The sequence below is a fragment of the Ammospiza nelsoni genome, chromosome 4, assembly GCF_027579445.1.
Source record: "Ammospiza nelsoni isolate bAmmNel1 chromosome 4, bAmmNel1.pri, whole genome shotgun sequence".
In the NCBI taxonomy this organism is placed as follows: domain Eukaryota; kingdom Metazoa; phylum Chordata; class Aves; order Passeriformes; family Passerellidae; genus Ammospiza; species Ammospiza nelsoni.
Window position 1 is genome coordinate 52169841 of NC_080636.1, and position 22196 is coordinate 52192036.

At 41.2% G+C, this 22196-nt stretch overlaps 1 protein-coding gene across 1 annotated transcript; it reads left to right on the plus strand.

Annotated features, from left to right (window-relative positions):
- The first annotated feature begins 211 nt into the window (after positions 1–211).
- PKD2 (polycystin 2, transient receptor potential cation channel) lies at positions 212–21891 on the plus strand. The gene is made up of 15 exons (XM_059470793.1): positions 212–608; positions 5651–5764; positions 8301–8434; positions 8764–9014; positions 9278–9502; positions 10431–10659; positions 12115–12285; positions 12693–12874; positions 13829–13949; positions 15783–15881; positions 16206–16327; positions 16983–17100; positions 17337–17500; positions 18294–18441; positions 19196–21891. Exons 1-15 carry the CDS (start codon positions 212–214, stop codon positions 19427–19429), a joined length of 2709 nt encoding a protein of 902 aa, XP_059326776.1. The 3' UTR covers positions 19430–21891.
- Positions 21892–22196: the final 305 nt, after the last annotated feature.

Consider the following 22196-nt stretch of genomic DNA (forward strand, 5'->3'; position numbering starts at 1 on the left):
GACTGCAAACACCCAGCGCCGGCCCTGCCCCGTTACCGCACGGGCGGTCCGGGGCTGTCCTGGAGAGCGGAGGGAGGCGTGGGAGGAGGAGAAGAACGGTGGGAAGGAGGTCCCGGCCGCCGCTCCCGCCGCCAGCCGGGGGGCCTACATCTCCCTCCGCACCGCGGGCTTTCCGCCAGAGGGCGGGGAAGGGGCGGCAGCGGCGGGGCCCATGGCGGGCGGCGGCGGCTGCCGGCGCGGCCGGGAGCAGCTGGAGCTGGAGCGGCTGGGGCAGGCGGCGCGGGCCGGCTCCTGCCCGCCATCGCCGCCGCTCTCCGTCTGCTCGCGGCAGGCCTGGAGCCGGGACAACCCGGGCTTCGAGCCTGAGGAGGACGCGGCGGCGGCGGCGGCGGCGGGGCCGGTGCTGGAGATGGACGTGGAGTGGGGCAGCGGAGCCGCGTCGTCGCTGGGCAGCGGCACCGGGGGCCCGGCGGGCGGCGGGCGGCGGGCGCGGCGGGGCCCCGCGGGGCGCGGCGGGGCCGAGGGGCCGGGCCGCCTCTCGGGGCTGCCCGACGGAGCCGCGTCCCGCAGGGCGGCCTGGGCCAAGCGCCTGGCGCGGAGACTGCGAGGTGAGAGCGCCCCGGGCCGCGCCCCGCACCCTGCCCCGGCTCCTCAGGCGCGGGTGCCGCTTCCTGTAGAGTTGTTTGTAGTCTCTCCTCTGTAGTTGCCTGCAGTGCTCCTTTTCCTCTGCCCGTGTCCTTTTCCATCCTGTGCCTCTATGTCCCCATCTCTTCGTGCACATCTGTCTTCCGATCCCCGTCCCGGTTATGGCCCCAGCACACGCAGACGCACCCCCATCTCGCTCCTTCCTTTCCCCACCTCTCTGCCTCCCAGGTCTTGCTCCTGGCTGCTTTCCGTGTGCCACACTCCTGCACAGGGGAAGTTTAGGTTGGACATTAGGATGAGTTTCTTCACAGAAAAGGTGGCATTGGAGTGGACTGCCCAGGGAGGTGGTGGAGTCATTGTCTCTGGAGGCGTGTAAGGAAAGACTAGATGTGGTACTCGATGCCATGGTCAAATTGTCATGGTGATGTTGGGTCATAGGTTGGACGTGATGGTCTCCAGAGGTCTTTTCCAACCTTGGCTTTCTGCCCCACCACCAGGTCTTTGGAAGGTTGGGGCAGAATGCTTGTGCTTCATTTTCAGCAAAACCCCATTCTATAGAAGTGGTTAGGATGGGGTAGGATACTTACAGTGGGCTGCTGGGAGGGTGTTTGAATCACTTTTCTTTTTCTGCAGTATTGTACAGTGCCTTGGTGCTGCCCTTTACAGTCAAGTGCTGTCTGCTGCCACACAGCTGTTGACCAGGGACAGAGTTGGAAGCAAAACTGAGCACATATCATGTGAACATTTGAGGTGTCATTTAAAGCTTACTGCAGTAACTTCCTGCTGATCTGGCCTTGGGCTGATTTGACAGCAGCAGAGAGAATGCTGGATGGGGAGTCCTTTGGATTTAAGGTTGTGAGAACACATTGAAAACCTTCCTTTCTTTTCAGAGAAGCTTAAAATGTCAGCTTCAAAGTACAAGGATTTTAAACAGAGCATCGGTTTAAGTGTCAGGTAAATCTTTATAGTTATAAAGCTGCAGAAAAAGTAAACCATATTTAGAAAATAAAGATTCTTCTTCCGAAATGTGGATTTTCTGAAGATAGTAGATCGTACTGCTGTTACTGGCTGCCACGGCATCAGTGGAACTATGAAAACAAGCTTGACTATAAGGAAGGATTTGTGCCTTCTCTGATTTTCATGGGCATTCAAAGATTATTTGCTGTAATGATTTCTCTAGCTTTGGCTGTATTGCACCGAAAGAAATACCTCTTGACCATTGCAATATCTTAGTGGTATGCAAGTCAGACTTGCAGAGATTATGGAAGAGAGCATGTTTTCTTTTTAGCAGGTTTTATTGGAACCACGTTCAATGACCCAAGTCACTTCATAGCAAGAAACCAGAATAACCAGGAAGAACTACCAGTAATAATTGTGTTGGGCATGAATTGGCACTGTGCTGTTTGGAGTCTCCAGTAGAGTGTTTGTTTTAGTCCATTGCTGAGATGTGTAATTTCCTAGGAAAAGAGCTGCTTCACATGTAGAAAGCAGAGTACTTTTATAAAAAGTTTTACAAAGTTTTTATCCTTCAGATGCTCCCTTCACCTTAGTTGTTGCCAAGAAGGAGCCTCCTGTGCATGTTTTCAGCTGTGGTGAAAAACAGCAATGTTTGTACATGAGGCGAATGTGAGTCACCTGGTGGTGACCTGGCAGGTGTTGCTCCTGTTCCATCTCTGTTGTGATTTGTGCAGTAGTACTGAAAACAGTTTCTGGTGATTCCTGACCTCCTTCTGTAGGCAAGTGTAGCTAAAGTTACTGTAGTCGACAGATCCTTTTCTGGCTCTTTGATGAGAATGTTGCCATAAATTCCTGGGCACAGTAAATGTCTGGGTGAGCCTTTGGTGCTGTGGAGGTGCTGCAGGGTGCTGTACTTCTGTGGAATAGGAAACACCTTATCTGAAGGATGTGATCCCTGTGCTGCACAGTTTAAAGGGGCTGATTGCAAGCCTGACATTATTATTGGGCACTTGAAGGATCACTGCGGGTTTACTGTGGGAAAGAATACTCCACGGTTCTTTAGATATTCCGTGGATGTCCATGAGTATCTTTGAAGACTGGAAATGTCTTCAAATAAAGACCTTCAAGTCCTTGAAATAAAACTGCATTCAGTTTTATTTCAAGGACTACAGGAAGGTTGGCATAGATTTATTTAATAGAATTGCATCTCACTAGACAGAATTCAACCAGAGGGAACAATCCTTTGGATATCACAAGTGATAGAGTCACCATGGCAAAAAAGATGCCACTTAGTATTGAAGGATGTTCAATGACAGATTGCACTTTACTTGCCATGAGTTATGAAAGAAAAAGGCAGAGAGGATTTAAAGTATTGGGATTTTGGTAATTGCTGTAACAGGAGTTGCTAAGTGAATAGAACTGACTATCAGTAGTTGAGGTTCTTCTTTATGTGGATTCTGTTCAGATTCTAACATGAATGTTTGTGAAGTGCCTTTAGTTCCTCTGGTTTTACAGATCTCTTCAGCAAATATCCCAGATGCTGAGACAAGAGGGACTGATTATTCTACTCTCTTAAGGAGGAAGTTGCCAGAAGTTTTGATGGGTAAAAACAAGGTGTATTTCCAGAGCCAGCCTGGAAAGGTAATCCTGCCTTGTAGAGCTGTGCTTGGTCACCCAGTGCTGCCATGTCCACATGTCTGTCATCACTGATGTGTGTTGGGCATTTCTTGAAAGATTTTCTTAGTTATTGCTATATAAAGGTACAAAATACCCATCCCAGTCACTCATTAATTGGTACTTCCATGAAGACTGCTACATACAGAATGAGTATGAGCAACTGCTAGTTGCAGATTTATTTGATAAAAATACACAGATTATGTCAAAAAGTTGATGAATAGCAAATGTATATAGGAAAACAAAACAGGTTTGTTGTTTGCAGCAAATGTCAAATCCAGCACTGCTTACCTCTACTATGTTTGATGCATCTAAATCAATATTGTAACAAGAGAAAAAGGGGAATAATATTTATATTGCAAAAATGTTACAGCTAATGAAAGCTCAAAGCTAGCTCATTTAACACAAAAATCATTGTGTGATCCCTGGTACTGTTTAGTTGGATTTTTTCTTTGCTGTAACTTTCTGTTCTTTGCTGCCTTGATTCCTAATAGCAGTCTAATATGACAGAGTTTGAGTTTGGAAACTTTCTGCTTCTGCTCACCACATATCTTATTGGTGAGTAATTGCTGACAGCCGGGACTTGGCTTTCTCACCGGCTTAGCTCACTGCCTTTTCCAGCCTTTTCCTCCTCTCTTCCATAATGTCTTCCTGCCTTTATTATGAAGGTTGCTAGTGCAACGTAGTGCTGTGCTAGAGGCTGAATTTATTGAGTTATTATTATTAGTGACGCAGTAAATGTTCTTGGATTTGTGTTTTTGTCTTCAGAATGACCTAATGGGGAGGATTTGGCATTCAGTGTAGTAAAGTTGCAGTCTTTTTTCTGCACATTTTTAAACTGGACCTTAAAGAACAGCTTTGGAAAAGCTCTCCTATTTGGGGGCTGACACTAGGGAAGGCCCTAAGTTACCAATTAAACCATGTGAACAGAGATTAATGCTTAAACTGTTAGTGCTTGCTGTGCCCATGCAAGAGAGGTTTCCAGGTTTATGTCACAACTTAAAAATGTGGTAGCTGAAAGGCTTCAAGAAACATCTAAGACATTTTTTTCTCATTTATGCAGGTAGTGGTCAGAGCTTCCTTATTCCCATCTCTGTTAGCAAACAAAGGTCTGCAGCTGGCAGCTTAGCCCATTGTCTTAGCCTTGCAGCAGTGCTTGCAGATTGACTGAACTCATGCTTCATTGTCAGGTTTATAATGCATTTTGGCTGTCCCTTGTTACTGTTCCATTTCAAATTACTGTGGTATGTTTGATGGACCCAGGATTTTCCTAGGGAGTTTGAGGTTACTACATTTCCATCTACTATGAAGGTAAAGGATGTTTTGAAAGGTTAGCTGTTTAAAACACCTGCAAAGGATGGAAGTTTACTGCAGTTCTGTAGGAGTGAATTTTTAGTTTTAAATGCTTTTTCACTGATCAGAAACTGAGGTCAAATTGCCTTGCTTTAGGTTTAAATGAGGAGAAGCTCCATGAAGGGAGCAGTCTGAGCAACAGCAGCTGTTCCCAGCTTTTTTTCTACTCTGTACTAGACATGGGAAATAGGGATGGTGATTGCTAACTGCATTTTGTTTTGAGGTGGTTGTTCCTTTTAAAAGAGTCTATTTAAAAGATTCTTTTGCTTTTTTGTTGCCCACTTGGAAGAGATCACCAAAGTTTAATAGCTTCTCTCCCTGTCTTTTTGGGAATGTCAAGCATTATATGGAATGAAGACCAGGCAGAGAGAGTTCAGCTGATGCAGTTGCTCAAGCTGACAGCTAGACTGTACAGCAGTTGCTCATTTAGGCTGCTACTGATGTTTAATTGATAACTCTTTGCTGTGCAGGGAAAGAAACCATCCAGAAATGCTCACCAACATCCCTGCTGTGTCTCTTGCCTATCTGAGAGAGGAAGGTTATCATACGGTGTTTTAAAAATAAATTTGACTCAAGTATCCTCCTTTCATGTAGAAAATTAAGTCTGCTTCTAAAGGCTCAAGAATGAATGTGCATTTTCATTCATTGAACAATGATTTGCATGTTTAAAAGATAACATACCAAAGCACTGCATTTCCATTTCTTGAAGGATGGCTGTCTGTGCATGTCTCTGTATGCTTGTATCTGTTTTTATACCATGTGGTTCTAAGCAACAGTATTTCTGCATTTCTGCTAGAGTTCTGCTGAACTGTTCCTAAATTATTATGGTATCTCATTGATAGTTGATACTGCCTCAGGCCCCATTCTGTCTGCAACAAAACTCCTCTTTCTTAAACTTAAAATCCATAGAAGAACTTGCAGCAATGACAAAGGTTAAGCTTTCAACACCACTTACTATGTCACCTGTGTAACTGTACCAGACATCCGTGCACATCATTATATATATATTTTTCCTTTTAAGGTCTGTGGGGAACAAGACTCATGGAAGAGAGCAACACCAGCAGAGAGCAGTACCTGAAAAGTATTTTACGGGAGCTGATCACGTACATGGTTTTCCTCGTGGTCCTGTGTGTCTGTAAGTACTATCCAGCACCAGTGCATCAGTTCTGTACTACCTGCTTGTGTCATTCCAGAAAGGAGGTTGTTTGATGTGGGAGAATTAATAGACAGGTAGGCAAATACTTGGAATCAAATATTTCTCTTTTTTCTGCACATGGGCTGTTGCTTGAGACTGAAAATACTACAACTTTCTGCATCTTAACAAACTTAGAATTTTCAGGCAGGATGATAGTAGACTTATTCTTTGTTTTTAGACAGCATTTTTTTATTGTAGTACCACATTGCAGTGTAATACTTCTGCTACACTTTTTGCAATCACTGAGAAGAAATGGTAAATGAAGAGGAAGAGTTAGCCATCCAGGACAAATAATTGAATTGAACATTTGAAGTTCGTCAGCAAGATTATATACAGATCACAGCTGGAGACTTCTGTGGTTTGTGCCATTTGTTGTCTTGATACCATATGAAGTATCATAACAATAAAGGGCACAGAACATAGTAACATTACTTTTACAATGCAAGAAAGAACTTCTTGTGGAGTTACAAAATATCTGTTTTATTTGTTTGCTAGGGAGAAAACCAACAAAATGTGCACATTAAGTTAGTGTATCTTTAGAAAGCCAGTATGTTTCAAGTCTCCAGTTTTTAGTGTGAGCAGTTCTGCCCTAAATGGCTGAAATGCTGGTGATGACTCTTGAGTTGCCTTTTATGATCGGTTTTAATATAACAAAATGATGTTTTAAATTTTTGTGAGAGGGAGTCTCAGAGTGGAAAAGCAAAAGCAAAGGCAAAACTGCACTGATAGACTGTCTCTGAGAGCAAGTCTGCTCTGCTTGAACATAACAGAATTACTAAAAAGCCCCAATTTTATACTATTGACACAACTGTTTTGATGTTGTACTGCAGGCATGTTTATATATGAAATATCATGTTTTTTTCCTTCCTGAGTAATTTAAGAGTGCTTAGAGCAGGTTTATGAACAAAGCAGTGCAAGGATTCTTGTCGCTGGCACACTGTAGCCCCAGGAGAAGTGTTGCAGTGAGGGGTCTGCTTTAAAGTGAAATTTGTTTCAGCAGGAGAAGTTTGGCTCTTAACAGGCTGTTAACTGTTTGTTTTGCTACAGAAAAAGATTTTTGCTAACAGAATAAAGGAAAAATGTAGTGTGTTAAATATCTGGAGATATTGCTAACTTATTAGTATTTTTTAAGTATCCTTTTTATTTTACACATAAGCAATAACAGAAGGTCAGTCTGGTCTGTGGCTTGGCATGCCCTAGGAGAGTGCTTCCCAGTGCAGGCTAAATGCTGTGAGCATTTCTTGTTCTCTTATTGTTTGGAGAGTAATGTTTAGAGAGAATCCAGGTATTGCACAGTCACGTGATATATTCCATCCATGTGCACAGCAGAACTCTGTTAAAAATAGTTTTTGCTCTCTGGTTGTTAAGGGAAAAAAAAAGTTATAAATTTTAAACAATTATCAAAACTGACAGTAATTGTTCAGTGTAGGCCTAATCTTTCAGATTCCTCTGAGTTTTAGCCACAGAGTGGTTCAAGTATTTACAGGTGGTAACAATACCTATTGGCAATGGAGAGACAGGAGCATCTGAGCTTGGATCAGAAGCCAATTTTATTGAGAATACAAGGCATTTATATATGATTTTACTGGTATGGCACTTCATTAAGGTTCTATTTTTGGTAACAATTTCCCATTGGTTACATATTCTTCATGACATGACATGACATCACATCACATCACCTGGTAACATTATTTTATCACAAATGTTTCACAACATGTTTCTTGCTCACTTCTTGCCCAGGGAGAATTTATCTGTGTTTGTCTCTCCCAAGGTTTCTGCTTGATCAGGCCTAGGATATCAGGCTCCTTTATCAGTTCCCCATAAATACCCATGCCAAAGACTGTTTCCTCAACCCATCTTAGTTTTGTACATAATTTTATAATTTATGCTCTGTGGCCCTCAGCCATACCTTTGGCCCTGTGTGAGGAAATACAGTCATTTATTTTCTGTGGGGAGTTTCTCTTAAAGGCACTGCACATCTGTACTGGACGTTCATTGCTTAATCCATGTCATTCCCAGTGCCCTGCAGTATCCTGGTTGACTGTCATTATCTGCTCAAGCAGAGCATAGTTGTCCTGAGGTCTTTGTGCCATTTGTGCCAGTTCTCCATGCATGCCTTGGGTAGCACAAACCACCTAAAAGGCCCTGCCAGCCTCTCTTCAGGCTGCTGAATTGTGCCTTTTTTTCCTTGAGGTTTACTTTGGTAGAAGCATTAATGATAGAATGAGATGTGGAAAGGAGAAGAGAATATTACAAATTGGTTGACCAGTCTACCTTCACCACTTTTTGTATTTTAATCACAGTTGACAGATAAATGCTGCTTGGTGTGGATTTTGTTTTGGAGCTTAATAGTTCCGCTACAAAATCTGTACAAATTCAACTTGATGCATTCAAAACAAATAAAGGCTTTTGTTGGTTTTTTTCCCCCTCCTTCTTTCATTCCTTTATCTCTCACTCCTTACCAAACCTTCTGCAGTGACTTATGGGACAGTGAGTTCCAGTATGTACTATTATACAAGGGTTATGTCACAGCTCTTCCTGGAAACACCTGTGTCAAAAACGGAGAAAACTGATTTCAAAACTTTGTCCACAATGGATGACTTCTGGAAGGTAATCTAAACCCAAGTTTTTATATCTCTGTTGCTGTGGTTCACTGGTACTGTCATGAACCTTAAATTTTACCTTTAGAATCTTATTTCCTAACGTGGTCAGACTTGTGCATGAAAATCTATGTGCACAATGTCAAAGCTATGGAACAAAGTAGGCCTTTAATATGTGAAAATTTAGAGCTCAAATAATGTTGGTGGGGCAGGGTAGGGCCTGTGGGATGTCTTTGGAGGGCAGGTAACAGTAGTCTTATGTCAGAGAAATTATTAACTGCAATTCTAACACTTCTGTGGAATGAAGAGCTACAAAAACAGTGCTGTCATCCTCCCCAGTTCACAGAAGGCCCTTTGCTGGATGGTCTTTACTGGGAAATGTGGTACAACAACAAAACCATGGCAGAAAACAAAAGCTTCATTTATTATGAGAACCTGCTCCTAGGAGTGCCTCGCATTCGACAGCTGAAAGTCAGAAATGGTTCCTGCTCCATACCTGAAGATTTAAAGGAGGAAATCAAAGACTGCTATGATGTCTATTCTGTAGCTAATGAAGATACTGCTCCTTTTGGGCTCCGGAATGGAACTGCGTACGTAGCATTCCTGTAGATACACACTCATTTTTTATATACTAGTCACCCAGTTTTCTATCTTAATTTTACAGTGTTAGTCAAAGGAACTTTGTAACTTCTTTCTCAGAGGTTACATCAAAACTTTGTAGCAAGGACCCTCTGAATTAAAGTATATTTAATAGCTAATGCATGTTTTTTGGTCAGGTTTGGTTGGTGTCTGTTTTATTAATTGTAAGTTGAAAGTGGAAAGACCAATGTGCTCTCTTTCATTTCTGTACTAGCTGGACATACACCAATGAGAAGGATTTGAATGGCAGCAGCCACTGGGGCTTGATTGCCACGTACAGTGGGGCTGGTTATTACCAAGACCTCTCGAGGACCAGAGAAGTGACAGCTCTGCAGATTGCAAGCCTGAAGGAGAACCTGTGGCTGGACAGAGGGACCAGAGCAGCCTTCATTGATTTCTCTGTGTACAATGCAAACATCAACCTGTTCTGCGTGATCAGGTATGAACAGAATCACCACAGTGTTCAGTTGCACAGTGTGGGTTGTAGACTGGGGTTTTCTTGTGATGGCTTTGTTTTGGGGACATAGGTGTATGGGTGATATTTTTGCCTGAAGTCCAGGAGAAATGATGAGGACTCCTCCATGGATATCAGAAAACTAATTAATTAATTAATTTATTATACTATATTATTCTATATTATATTGCACTATATTACATCTAAACTGAATCTGCGCAAGCACCCAACTGCACAGAATCTTGTGACTGTCTGCTGACTGACAGTCTGCCTATGTGCTTGGCCCTGATAGGCCAAGGAAACAAAACCCCATCACTTTGGGTAAACAATCTCCATATTGCATTCTGCTTTGGCACAACACAGGAGCAGCGAATGAGATAAGAATTGTTTTGATCATTCTTTTCTCTGCTTCTCTCACTGCTTCTCTCAGGTTCAGAGAATGTGAATCCCACATAGGTGAGTGTATGTTTTGTGTAAAAGAGACAGACAGCTGAAGTGCCATACCTCCCTGTCAAAGAAGTGAGGCTCCTCATGGAGTCTGTCCCAGCTTTCCTGGTGCCACCATGCCTTGGGTGCAGTTTGCAGGAGACCTTTCTAGAGAGTTAGCATATTCAAGTAAATACATGGGTGTAGAGCATCAGCCTTTGGTTCAGACAGAATGAAACAGGCAGAGATGAAAACAAATCTTTCAGTCTCTGTTTCCCCACTGTTCCTGAAAGGCTTTGAGTTTTAGTCAAAAGTGAGTGTGGTCACGTTTACAACTTTTGTGTGGTGTGAAAAATTGGAATCATATATGGGTTTGTTTCTATTATTTAGATAATTGTACAAATAAACCCAAGTGTCTTTTAGTAGTGCTTTTCATCAGTTCTTGTTAAATTAAATTCTTTTTTTCTTTGCCTTTTTTTAAATGCAGGTTGCTAATAGAGTTTCCAGCCACTGGAGGCCTGGTTACATCTTGGCACTTTCAGCCTGTGAGGCTGATTCATTACATCTCCACTTTTGATTTTTTCCTGGCAGCCTGTGAAATGTCCTTCTGTCTTTTTGTTCTGTATTATATGGTGGAAGAGGTCTTAGAAATTCGCATTCATGGACTGCGCTACTTCAGAAGTGTTTGGAATTGCCTTGATATCCTTATTATTGTGGTGAGTAATCTTTGTAATCAGGCTAAAACTGCTTTCTAGAGTGCACTTTGTGGGAGACATGAATTACTCAGTGTTCCTGTTGTGGTTTTAAAGTACAGGACCATCATTAGGAAGGATACTTCCAGACTATTAGGGTATTCAGTCTGAATATGACAATTTTAGTCTGTGTTTCACAAAGTTGGTTGTTCTGTCTTCAGTGCTTTCAGCCTGGTGCAAAGTTAGAGTATTTGTCCATCATGCATTTGTGGTTTTTGTTTATACAGACTTTTACTGAAGGTGACAAACTTGCCCTCCCTTCTACATATCTGGTATAGACTATTGGCTTTCAAATAAGAAAATCATCTGCTTTAAAGAAGTGATTTACATTTCAAGGAATGGGACTTGGATTTGAATATGTTTGCAAAGAACCACAAGGAGATTTATCTTGGTATTAAATACTCACCAGCTAATACCAAGTTTGAAGAAGTGCCTCAGAATTGTATAGTGCTAGCAGCTGTCTGGGTTAAGTGGACAGTGTTGCACATTAGTAATCTTAGTGTGCCAGAAAATATGAGCTTTGGATATAAAGCTGCATAATGTAATTCTCTCTAGACTCAGATCAAGCTGTGCTTACCAAAAGTGTACAAAGCCAGAAATGCTGAAACAGTTCCAGTCCTGTACTTGTTTTATATCTTCAGGCTTGGATTAATCAAAGGCTTCAAGTCTTGAAGCCAGTATTTGTAATCCAGGGAAATATTACTTGCATCATAGTGCTTTGTAAATGAAGGGCTGCTTAGGAGGATGTTTACATGAACTGTGTGCTGATTTTTACACTTAAAGGTTGGGCAGGGAAAAAAATGCTTTGCTATTACAGTCAGTGAAGAGTGTAAATTTTACACTGTGAGTGTAAAATTCAGATCACACAAGAGGTCAGAATTCTGTGTTTATGCGTTGCCTGAGGGGCATTGTTTAAATGTAGGATTATGTACTTATGACTCTCCATTTGTGGTGAAGTGTTCACTTACAGTAATGAACAGAACATTTGCAGAAGTGAAAGCAAGAAACCTCTGTGGTAAAACTGCAGCTTCTCTGCTGTTGCTTGTTCTGGGCAGTACTGCTCAGTCTGTGCTCTGGAGAAACTGTAGTACCTTTTTGGCTACTGCTGTCTTTCTGTTCTGTGTTCTTTTTCACCTTTGTCTGTTTGAATTCCTTACATTTTCTTCTCTGCGACAACATCACTTCTGTAATACTGCTAGCTGCCACTGTCATCTTGTTGTTCACAAACAGTGGCAAGGAAATTACTTTTAAATCTTCTTACTCCCAGACTATTTGTCTGTAGTCCAGGACTATAATGGTTTTATTGTGAAATGCATGAAGTTCCACATATCTTAATTTTATCTGACGTAGATGTCTCAAACATGTTGTTTTAAAGCCCTAATTACTTTTTGTAAATTTGTGTGTTTCTTTTGTCCTCAGCTGTCTGTGGTAGCTATAGGAATTAACATCTATAGGACATCAGCTGTCGATATGCTCCTGAAGAAGCTGCTGGAAGATCAGAACTCATTCCCCAATTTTGAACCCTTAGCATATTGGCAAATGCAGTTTAACAACATTGCTGCAGTCACAGTGTTTTTTGTCTGGATTAAGGTAATTCAAGACACACATCTTTATTCTACCGTTAGAATGTAAGCAGTATTCTGAGTTTCATGAGACACATTATTTGAGGTTTGCTCATGTTTCTCTCAAAGTCAATCATGTGAGAAAGTCAGAGCAGTGGTAACTTCTTGCAGATGAAAAGCTAAGTTGTAATTTGCCACAGGTGTAGTCAGCTCTTGTTTAGGTCTAGAAAAAGTAGTCAGTCCTTGTGTTTTGTCAGCAGACATGTTAAGAAATTTTTTTATTATTCCTCAATTGATAAGTCAGTAATTCTTACTGGGTATTGCTTTGTCTCTAGCCATGTTCAGGACATCTTATGTAAAAGAGCAATTATGTTAAGAAATTGTCTTCCTTCTCTTTTAATCTTTTTTCTTTGTTTTTTTTTTTTCTTTTAACAGCTTTTCAAATTTGTTAACTTCAACAGAACGATGAGTCAGTTATCCACCACAATGTCTCGCTGTGTCAAGGATGTAATTGGCTTTGCCATTATGTTTTTTATTATTTTCTTAGCATATGCTCAGTTGGCCTATCTTGTCTTTGGCACTCAAATTGATGACTTCAGCACTTTCCAAGATTGCATGTAAGTACGGGTATAAAAAATGGAAAGAAGATTTTGGTGCGTTGGTGAATCAGTTACTTTATCAGAGGCAAATCCTGTGATGTCCATCTAAGCAGATAAGCTGCAGGCACACTGCTGTTGATATAACCTGGTAGCAAACACATTTTTATTGCATTTTAATCTCTGTATTATTGCTGTCAGAGCAGTAAACTAAAAATGGCAGGGCTGGGTTGGTGTGATATGATTTTTATAGGGGTTGGTTACATTCCTAGACAAAGCAATGACTCCATGTTCAGTGGTTAAATGCTTATTGAAGTACTGGATGCATAATAAGGTTGTGTTCCTGATAGTGTTCATAGTTGCTTGACTCAGAGTCCATCTTAGACAACCACAAAATTTTTAAGCATCTGGAATCCAGGAGAGAGAGAGAGGACTTAATATAGGATTGCTGATCAATTTTTCCTTGATCGATTTGGTGCAACACAACCTGATTGTAACTGAGGAAATTAGTAGGTTGTTCAGTCACTGATTTCCTCTGCTCCCTTACACTGGGGCAGTGTAGCAAGGAGTTTCTTGCAGAGAAGTGAAGGAACTGGAAATATGCTTGTGGTGCCATAAATTGCCAAGCTTCTTCCAGCTTAGAGGGAGAGGGTTGGGGTTGTATGTGTGTGAGGAAGATGGGACTGGATCTAAGAGCTTCACAGTAGTAATTGTTAGTTTGTTCTGCTTCCTGTTGTGACCAAAAAGGAGAAATAACCCCCATGGCTTTGTTCTGTGCGTGCACCTGACTGTGAGTTGGGTTATGCCTATAAGATGTGCTTGATGAATTGTTTTTGCAGACCCTGATAAAGTGTTACAAGATTGCAGATCTCTCTGCAGCCTGTCAGTCCCACTGCTAGAATAAAATAGTTTGAGAATCCTCACACAGCTCCAGTAATACTTTCTCCAACTCCTGGATGTGTTTTGTTTTTTAAGATTTACTCAATTCCGCATCATTTTGGGAGACTTCAACTTCACAGAGGTTGAAGAAGCTAATCGAATTTTGGGACCTGTTTATTTCACTACATTTGTGTTCTTTATGTTCTTCATTCTTTTGGTATGTACACTTTGTTTATATGGGGTGTGTCAGTGGCTGCTTTTGCATCACTTGTCCTTTGATTCCTCCTGCTACTTTTGGGACTTTTTTGATAATGATGAGTGTATGGCCCATGAAGGGGCCTGACTGCTACATGCTGGTCACTACACTCTTTCCTCACTATACTCTTTTACACTGTTTTTCCTCATTTAAAATTGATTTGCATAGTATATTTTTTGTCATTCTCATGTAGTGATCCACATTTTTAATTTATTATTATTATTAATTTTATTTCTAAAATCTGAATATTGCCTGGTAGTCAGATACAGCAAGGCTGTCTCTTTTGGTGAAAAGTACCTGTACTGTTCCATGCAGTCTCTTGATTCATAAATTGCTCTAATGTGTGGCTGGCTGGGTTTACAACAGCTTTGTTCCTGCATGCCACACACAGCTTTGCCTGCTGCAAGAGCATGGTTCTTCAGCAGTCCTGTATCATCATAATTTTTAGTGTTATTTAGTGACCCTCAAACTTAGTGCAGCTTTTTGTTACTGTTTGAGATGAGGAGGAATGGCATTCAGATTTTATTTGTGGGAAAATACTTCATCTTGGATGAAGTTCACTGGTAGGGATGCAGAGAATTTTAAATCTTTTGTGAGGAATGTAAGTATTTGGTGAGATGGACCAGGATTCAATGGGAAAATAACAAATATGTCACTATGTGCCAAAGGTTCACATGAAGCAGGTTTCCTGTTTGCTTTGTAGCACCTAAAGTGTTCCAGAGGAACAATCTAGTGTCCAGCAAGGGAAAGAAATCTCTTTTTTCTAAGGGGCAACAGAAAAGCACTGAAAGGTGAAGTCAGAGCAGGTTATCCAAAATACTCACTATAATTTGTGTGGTTTTTAATATCATTTTGTCTGAATGAAATGTTGGTGCAAGTCCCTTCAAACCACTCTGAGACCTGGAAATTCAGTTAGGGAAGATGAGCAGAAAGTACCAACTCTTAAAGCTGGGCAAAATAGCAGCAGAAAACAGCACAACAGTGAATTGTCAAGTTACCTCTTACTTCTCTGGTGTTGGGCATGAATGCATAAGGATACAGTGCTGAAAGATTGTCCCAAAGCATGTTTTAAAAGTCCATGAGGAAACAGAGGATAACATCGCCTTTCTACATTGAGCATGCCAGTAAATTGAGTAACTCTTCTTGAATATGCAATTTGTAATTCAGTCATGTTTACTCCATGTCTAGCAGGAGCCCTTCAGCAACGAGAGCATAGTTTGATTAAGTTACATGCTTGGCACAGAGTTAGTGAGACCAATATTTTCTCCTTTCTCTGTACCAGAAAGAGCTCTTTCCAGAGCTGGTGCCATAAATGCCAAGTGCCTGATTTTAAGCTTTTTGATTTTATCTTTAGTTTGAAATGTAAGCAGAGCTGTAAATAGATAAGAACATTTGTTTTGTGCCGATTATTACAGGATGAGTAGTTAACTTGATTCCTCAGGCATTTTTGTTGCCAGCCCTTTTGCCTGGATTAATTCACAGATGTTACCTATGTAAGCTTTGCTTTGCAGGGTTTACTGCCACTGCTGTATGTAGCTGTGAACTGTCTCTGGAAAGGAATTCTCCAGTTATGTTAATAACCAGTGATGTTGATTAAAATTTGTTATACTGCAGCACATCATATTTCAATATCAAGCTCTGGATGTTAGTTTCATTTTAAACAGATCACCATTTTCTTCTGGCCTTTTGAAACAAAATCCATGTTAAGGTCTGCACAACAAGGTCATAGGAGTAGTAGGGCTTAGTCCTGTTGAAATTTGAAATTTCAACATATTTGTTTTCTCTTATGAACAGAACATGTTTTTGGCCATTATCAATGACACCTACTCTGAAGTCAAATCAGATATGGCACAGCAGAAGGCAGAAATGGAATTGTCTGACCTTATCAGGAAGGTAAATGTAATGCTTTGTTTGTTTGACATCTTATTCATCACATCTGAATTTATTTCATAAAATACGATATAAACTGTACAAAGTAAAGCTGGCAGCAGCTAGTGAGAGTACACATCTCAGTTAAAATAAATTAATCTGAGCTGAGTGTAAATAAAATTAGTGAAAACTTCCCATCACAATGTATTTCAGTCATCTGAGACTTTGCCTTGAATGATCACACTGAACACACTGAATGAGATTATACAGTAGCTGATTTCTGTAATCAATATACTTATTAGGAATCTCGTTTCGTGAGAAACAACAGAATTTTACTTTCTCTTTTAGGGCTACAACAAAGCCATGATCAAACTTAAATTGAAGAAAACTACTGTTGATGACATTTCAGAAAGTCTGAGACAAGGTGGAGGAAAACTCAATTTTGATGAACTCCGGCAGGATCTCAAAGGGTAAGGGAGTTGTTACTTATCTTGAATAGTATCCCCAGGGACTTGTGGTGTTAACTTTGTGATGTGATTTTCCTCTAGCAGAAGCACACTAATGTGGATAAAGACACACACCAGAGTGTTTTTCTCTGCATTATGGCATCACATATCAGAGAAAGGTTTTTGGGGCTCTGGGGCCCAACCTCCTTGAACTTCTGTGTTTTGGGGAGAACAACACAGAAATCTCTGAGGAAGAGATTTCTCCTCAGAAATCTCCTCAGAAATGACAGAAACATTACCATTTCCTCAGAAACATTACCGTTTCTCCTCAGAAATGATAGAAACATTACCATTTCCTCAGAGACCTTTGAGGAAATGGTAATGTTTCTGTCAGACTGCTGCAGGAGTTTGTGAACAGTCGGGAGTCCAAGGCAAGGGTACAAATCAAGGAGATATAGAAGGGAGTTGTGAAGGAGAAATGTCAGAAAGACTGATGCTTTAACTAATGAAGAATAAGGACTGAGGGGTTTTTATCAGTGTTGTGAATCTGTAGGCAACAATGGGATGTCTTTGTCTTGAGGATGAAAGTCTATTTGAAGTGAAATGTTTTCTAATACACAGAGTTCTTTCAGCATCTGAAAAATGGAAAGTGAAGGAACTGCTTTTACTGCCTTTTCAGGAAGGGGCACACGGATGCAGAGATTGAAGCAATATTTACCAAATATGATCAGGATGGGGACCAGGAATTGACAGAGCATGAACATCAGCAGATGAGAGATGACCTGGAGAAAGAGAGGGTGAGCTCAGCATTAGGAGTGGGATGCTGTCAGCATTGTCTGCCAGTCTGCTCCCTGCGCTGGTTTCCTGCCTCAGAAAAATCCTCTTGTCTCCCTTCACTTTTGCTGTCATTCCTGGCTGGCTGAAACTGATAGAGGACAGGAGCTCTTTGACCTTGACACCACCATCCCCCATGTACAGGTGAAGGGTTTTAACATCTTCTCTCTCTCTCTGTCTGGCTTGTGTTTTCACAAAGGAGGATCTGGATCTGGATAGGAGCTCTCTACCACGTCCTCTGAGCAGCCGCAGCTTCCCCCGGAGCTTGGACGACTCTGAGGAGGATGAGGATGAAGACAGTGGACACAGCTCCAGGAGGAGGGGCAGCAGCTCCAGTGGGGTTTCCTATGAAGAGTTCCAAGTGTAAGTTTGTCCTTCTGAGGGGGACAAATCTGCATGTTGGGTTTTGGTTTGTTTGTTTGTTTTTTTTATTGTGGGTTTTCTTCTTTGGGTTATATAGTATTCTCTCCTTGATATTATTCAAATTATTTATAAAAGCAAGTGTTAGGATTTTGTTGTGTATAAATCACTCCTTTTAGTAGCTTTCAAATAATATCTGAACTGGAAGTGCCTTAGAGAGCCTCATGGGAGTTGGTTAGAATATAGAAAATCAGAATAAACAAACAAAAAAAAAACCAGCAACAAATCCCCTGTCCTTAAAACCTTGTCACTGAAAAGTCAGACAAAAGGGTTATGTTACAATAATGCCAGAAAATACTTTTGTGGTTTTTTTAAGTAGTAAACCCTTGAGTTTATTTTAAGTTCAGTGAGAGCTTTAATGGTTGTTTCTAATAAGATTTAAGTTACTCATGAGTGTGTATTTTGTCCGAAGTGATAGATCTCCATATTAATTAATTACAGCAACACTGGCTGAATAAAGAATTATATAACTGGAACCAACAAATTTCCATGATGATGCCCTAAGAGCAGTGAAAGCAGAGTGCAAGATGTACTTTTTTCCCCCATGTGCTTTGCTCCTGTTTTACTTTCTTGCTCTGGGATGCCTTATCCCTCCTGGCTGGTAGGTTTGTGGGAAGTCAGAGGCGTGTTTGGATAACAGTGATGTCTCATCCTTGTCTGCCCTGGTGTTGACATGCTAGAACAGTGCTGTCTGGGCAGTGTCCGAGCCACTGAACCTCCCGCTTGTTGCCCCCAGGCTCATGAGGCGGGTGGATCGCATGGAACATTCCATTGGCAGTATTGTCTCCAAGATTGATGCTGTTATCGTGAAGCTGGAAGCCATGGAGAGGGCCAAGCTGAAAAGAAGAGATGTGTTGGGAAGGCTGTTAGATGGAGTGACAGAGGTAAGAAACTCACTCTCTGTGATCTGGTCACAACCTGAATGTCTTCCTTTCTGTTGGCAGTTCCTCCTACTGCCTGGCTTGGCAGGATTGAAGGAGTGGTTGTAAAGAGGAGGTGGTTGCTTTGGCAGTAGGTGAGTGATTTCAGTTAGGTGTTAGGAAAACATGAAATTTAAAACATGAAATTTTGGGATCATGATTCAAGATTCTGATATGTCAACATGTTTTACAGCAGCCCTGTGTCACCATTTAAACCTGTGATCTGGACAGCAGTAGTTGCTGAAGCAGCTCCTCCAATCCTTGGTGTCTGTTGGGATTAATACAATATTTTTTGTGGACTAATATGTTAGAGTCTATGGGATCCAGTCCAGTCTGCTCTTATTCTCCTTTGTTGTTCTGCGACTGTGTGTGGCAGGTGGGGGAGGTCACTTCTGTCACGAGGGTGACCTGACTTCTGCTGCTTCCCCTTTCACTCTCTCTTTCCTTGAGGGCCCTTTGGAAATGGCCAGTGGGAGAAATGTGTTATTTCTGTAGATGCTAAAATCTGTCAGGTGGAACATAAGTTGTGCTTTCCTAGGTGGCAAACTGAGCATTTAATTTCATCCCTGGAAATAAAACAGTTTGCTGTGGGAGCTGTATCCCCATTAGCCTATGGAAGTACTCAAGTGGTATAAGAATTTCTTGTGGTTGTATAGAGTTTTGCCTAGACTTCAGTTTGGAAGCTGCACTTCCAGCTTGTGCCTTTTAATGTGTTTAGGATGAGAGACTGGGCCGGAGCAGTGAAATCCACAGGGAGCAGATGGAGCAGCTGGTGCGAGAGGAGCTGGAGCGCTGGGAGTCGGACGACACGGGCTCCCAAATGAGCCACCGGCTGGGAACGCCGCTGGGACCGAGCGGCCAGCCGCGCTCCCGGAGCTCACGGCCATCCTCCTCCCAGTCAGACGGGGTTGATGCAGGAGCAGGAAATGGGGGCAGCAACATCCATGTGTAGCTTCAGCTTTGTAGGGGATCCCACATGTTTCAGGTCAGTATTCAGTCAGCAAATTCCCCAGCACGAGGGGATCGCTCTGAGCAGACCCCTAAGGAAATCTTGCACTGGTGGGTAAAAGTAAATATTCACTCCATAAATCATTTTCAGGCCTGCATAAGCCATTTGTAGTGCCAGCAGTGAGAGTGTCACCCTTGGAAACAAAAATGCTGGAAACTGAATGGATAGCAAGTGGGAAAACATCTACCAGGACAGAAATCTGATTCCATAAAACTGTTATTGGGAACAATTGCACGAGGGCAGCAAGCTTCAGACAAAATAATGTGCAGTAGCTGACATAATAAGAGGCTATTAATTTTCTGCTTCCTCTTGGAATGTACAATTTTTAAAGGCCTTCAAAAGCAAATTTTAAAATAATATGGCATCAGTTTGTCTTATTCATTATAACAGCTGGCAGATAAAAGGGCACTTTTTTAAAAAATAGGAGTTTCTACTTGTCTTTCTGAGTTATTCTTGTGTACTTAGTATTTTACTTAATTTAAAAGATTTTTTTCCTGTTTTGAGAGGTACATTTCTTTAAGCAGAAGAAAGTGCACTTAGTTTGTACAAATGTAAATTGCATCATTCTGTGGTAGAAACTGAATGCCTTATAAGTAGCATTTAGCAAGAAATACTCTTCACCCAACTAACATAATAATTTTCAGCTAAGTTGCAAAGTGCCCATTTTTTAATGCTATCTTTTAATGTGTTTCTGGGATAAACATTCCAGAGGTTCTTAGATAAGTACAGCTACTTTGCAGAAGATACATTATTTAAAAGCACACAAAATTGAAAACCACTGAGTTTTCCTTGGGTGTGACAGGGAAAGGGGCAGAGAAGTTTCTGACAGTTGGGAAAATCTGATCTTGTGCCATGTGAAGTTCTAATCACATCTCAACTATGTGGTCTGTATTTACATTTAACTAAACTGCTTGTGAAATGGTTAGCTACATTTCTACATAGACTTCTCTGCTGAGGTGCAGCACAGGATTCCTTTGGGAAGGTGTTTGTATCACAATCACTTGTTTTTAGCATTTTTAGTATTCCCTCTGCTCTGTGTCATAGAAGCTTTATTTTTGAAAGGACATGCAACGTTGAAATTCTGATGGTTTCCTGTAGAGAGCACCGAGGCAGTGTCTGCAGTTTGGCCTAGGAATGTGTCTCCATGTGTGGAATGCTGGTTTAGGAGGAAGGCTGTCAGTTGTGCTTTTTTCCTGAAGATGGCAGTGTTCTGGTGTTTAAAGACTGAGCTGGTGAAAAAGATAATGGGAAGCCACATAATCAACCTCATCTTAGCTATTAGTAGCATATGCAGAGGAGAAAAGGCCAGTTTAACAGAGTCTAAGTGGCATGTGTTATGTTGGTGCCTTCTGTTTCAACAAGCAGTTGGTATCTCTTCATTCTTGTGGGAGTGCTGCCCAGGCAAAGCTTCCATGTTCCATACCTTCTTGCAATGGCATTGCCTGGATGTGTGGAATGCCTTTCCTCTCACCAGGGAACTTGCTAAAACTAAATAGAATTCACACCTTTCCATTTTTGATTTTATGAGAAACCATATGCACAGAAACCTAATTAATGTAAGCTGGAAGAGGACGAAATTCAGTACTGGAATTTTTTAGTAGCTGTGTCTTGGGAACAGAATTAAGTAGGAGAGCAGGTTGTGGTTCTTGTGTGGGTTATTTGGTCCTGTATTGGGAAGGAATTCATACCCTTTCACAAGAGTCCTCATGAACCTGCAAAAACAGTGCACAGCACAGTGGGGGTAGGCCATTTGTGCAGGGTGAGGGCATTCAGATTAAGCTCTCACTTGCCTTGATTGAAGGATTTTACACCTCAGAAACCTTTCTGAGGGAAGCTTTTCAGTGTTGAACTGCATTTCTGACTGTAAACAGACCAAAGAGAAACACCAGCTGTATTCATGGCCATTGGGTGTGCAAGAAAATAGAAAATACTATACCAAAGCAATTTAAATATACAGAGCCTTGTCTTTATGTTCATATCCAAAATATGTCTTTCAAAATGTAAATTCAGTCACTCAGTTCACCTTTCATTTGTACTATATGTTTATTATGAAATTGTTTGCATTAACAGCTGTATTTTTTGGGGTATATTTCTGTAACATGTCGTTACTTGATAACAAACTTCATCTTGAAGTGCAATAAGTTTTCATGGAGTACCCATGTGCGTGGACAGTGGGCCTTGCAGTAAGTGCATTGCCGCTTGATAAATGTTACAAACATTTTATTGATGCATTTTTCAGTTTTAGATTATAATATCTTTGTCACTTACTACAAAGGTACAGTTATGCATAGTAATGTACAGTGTTTGGTCTTATTTGGAAGCTGTTAATTATGCAAGTCTTCTACAATGATCAAGAATGAGCACTTTATTTCCTAATAAACATTTTATATAATCTACAAAGCAAATATTGTGCCTATACTTGGTTTGTTTATAATGGAGCATGAAGAATCCTGCATTTCATTTGTGTTTCTTTTAGCTCATATCTTATTCTCAGATTACCTAATAAAGGGAGTAGAGGGTGTAAATGAACACAGTGGACTGGGCTGATCCTGCTGATTCATTGCCCAAGCAGTCCTTTTTTTTTAGCACTTTATTTCAAATCTGTGTTTCTGCAAATGCACAGATCTGCTTTCTGTTCTTCAGGTAGCAGCTCCCACTACTAGTAACTGTCTCTTCATTAATTGCTGGGTAATTTAAGTATTTTTTTTTT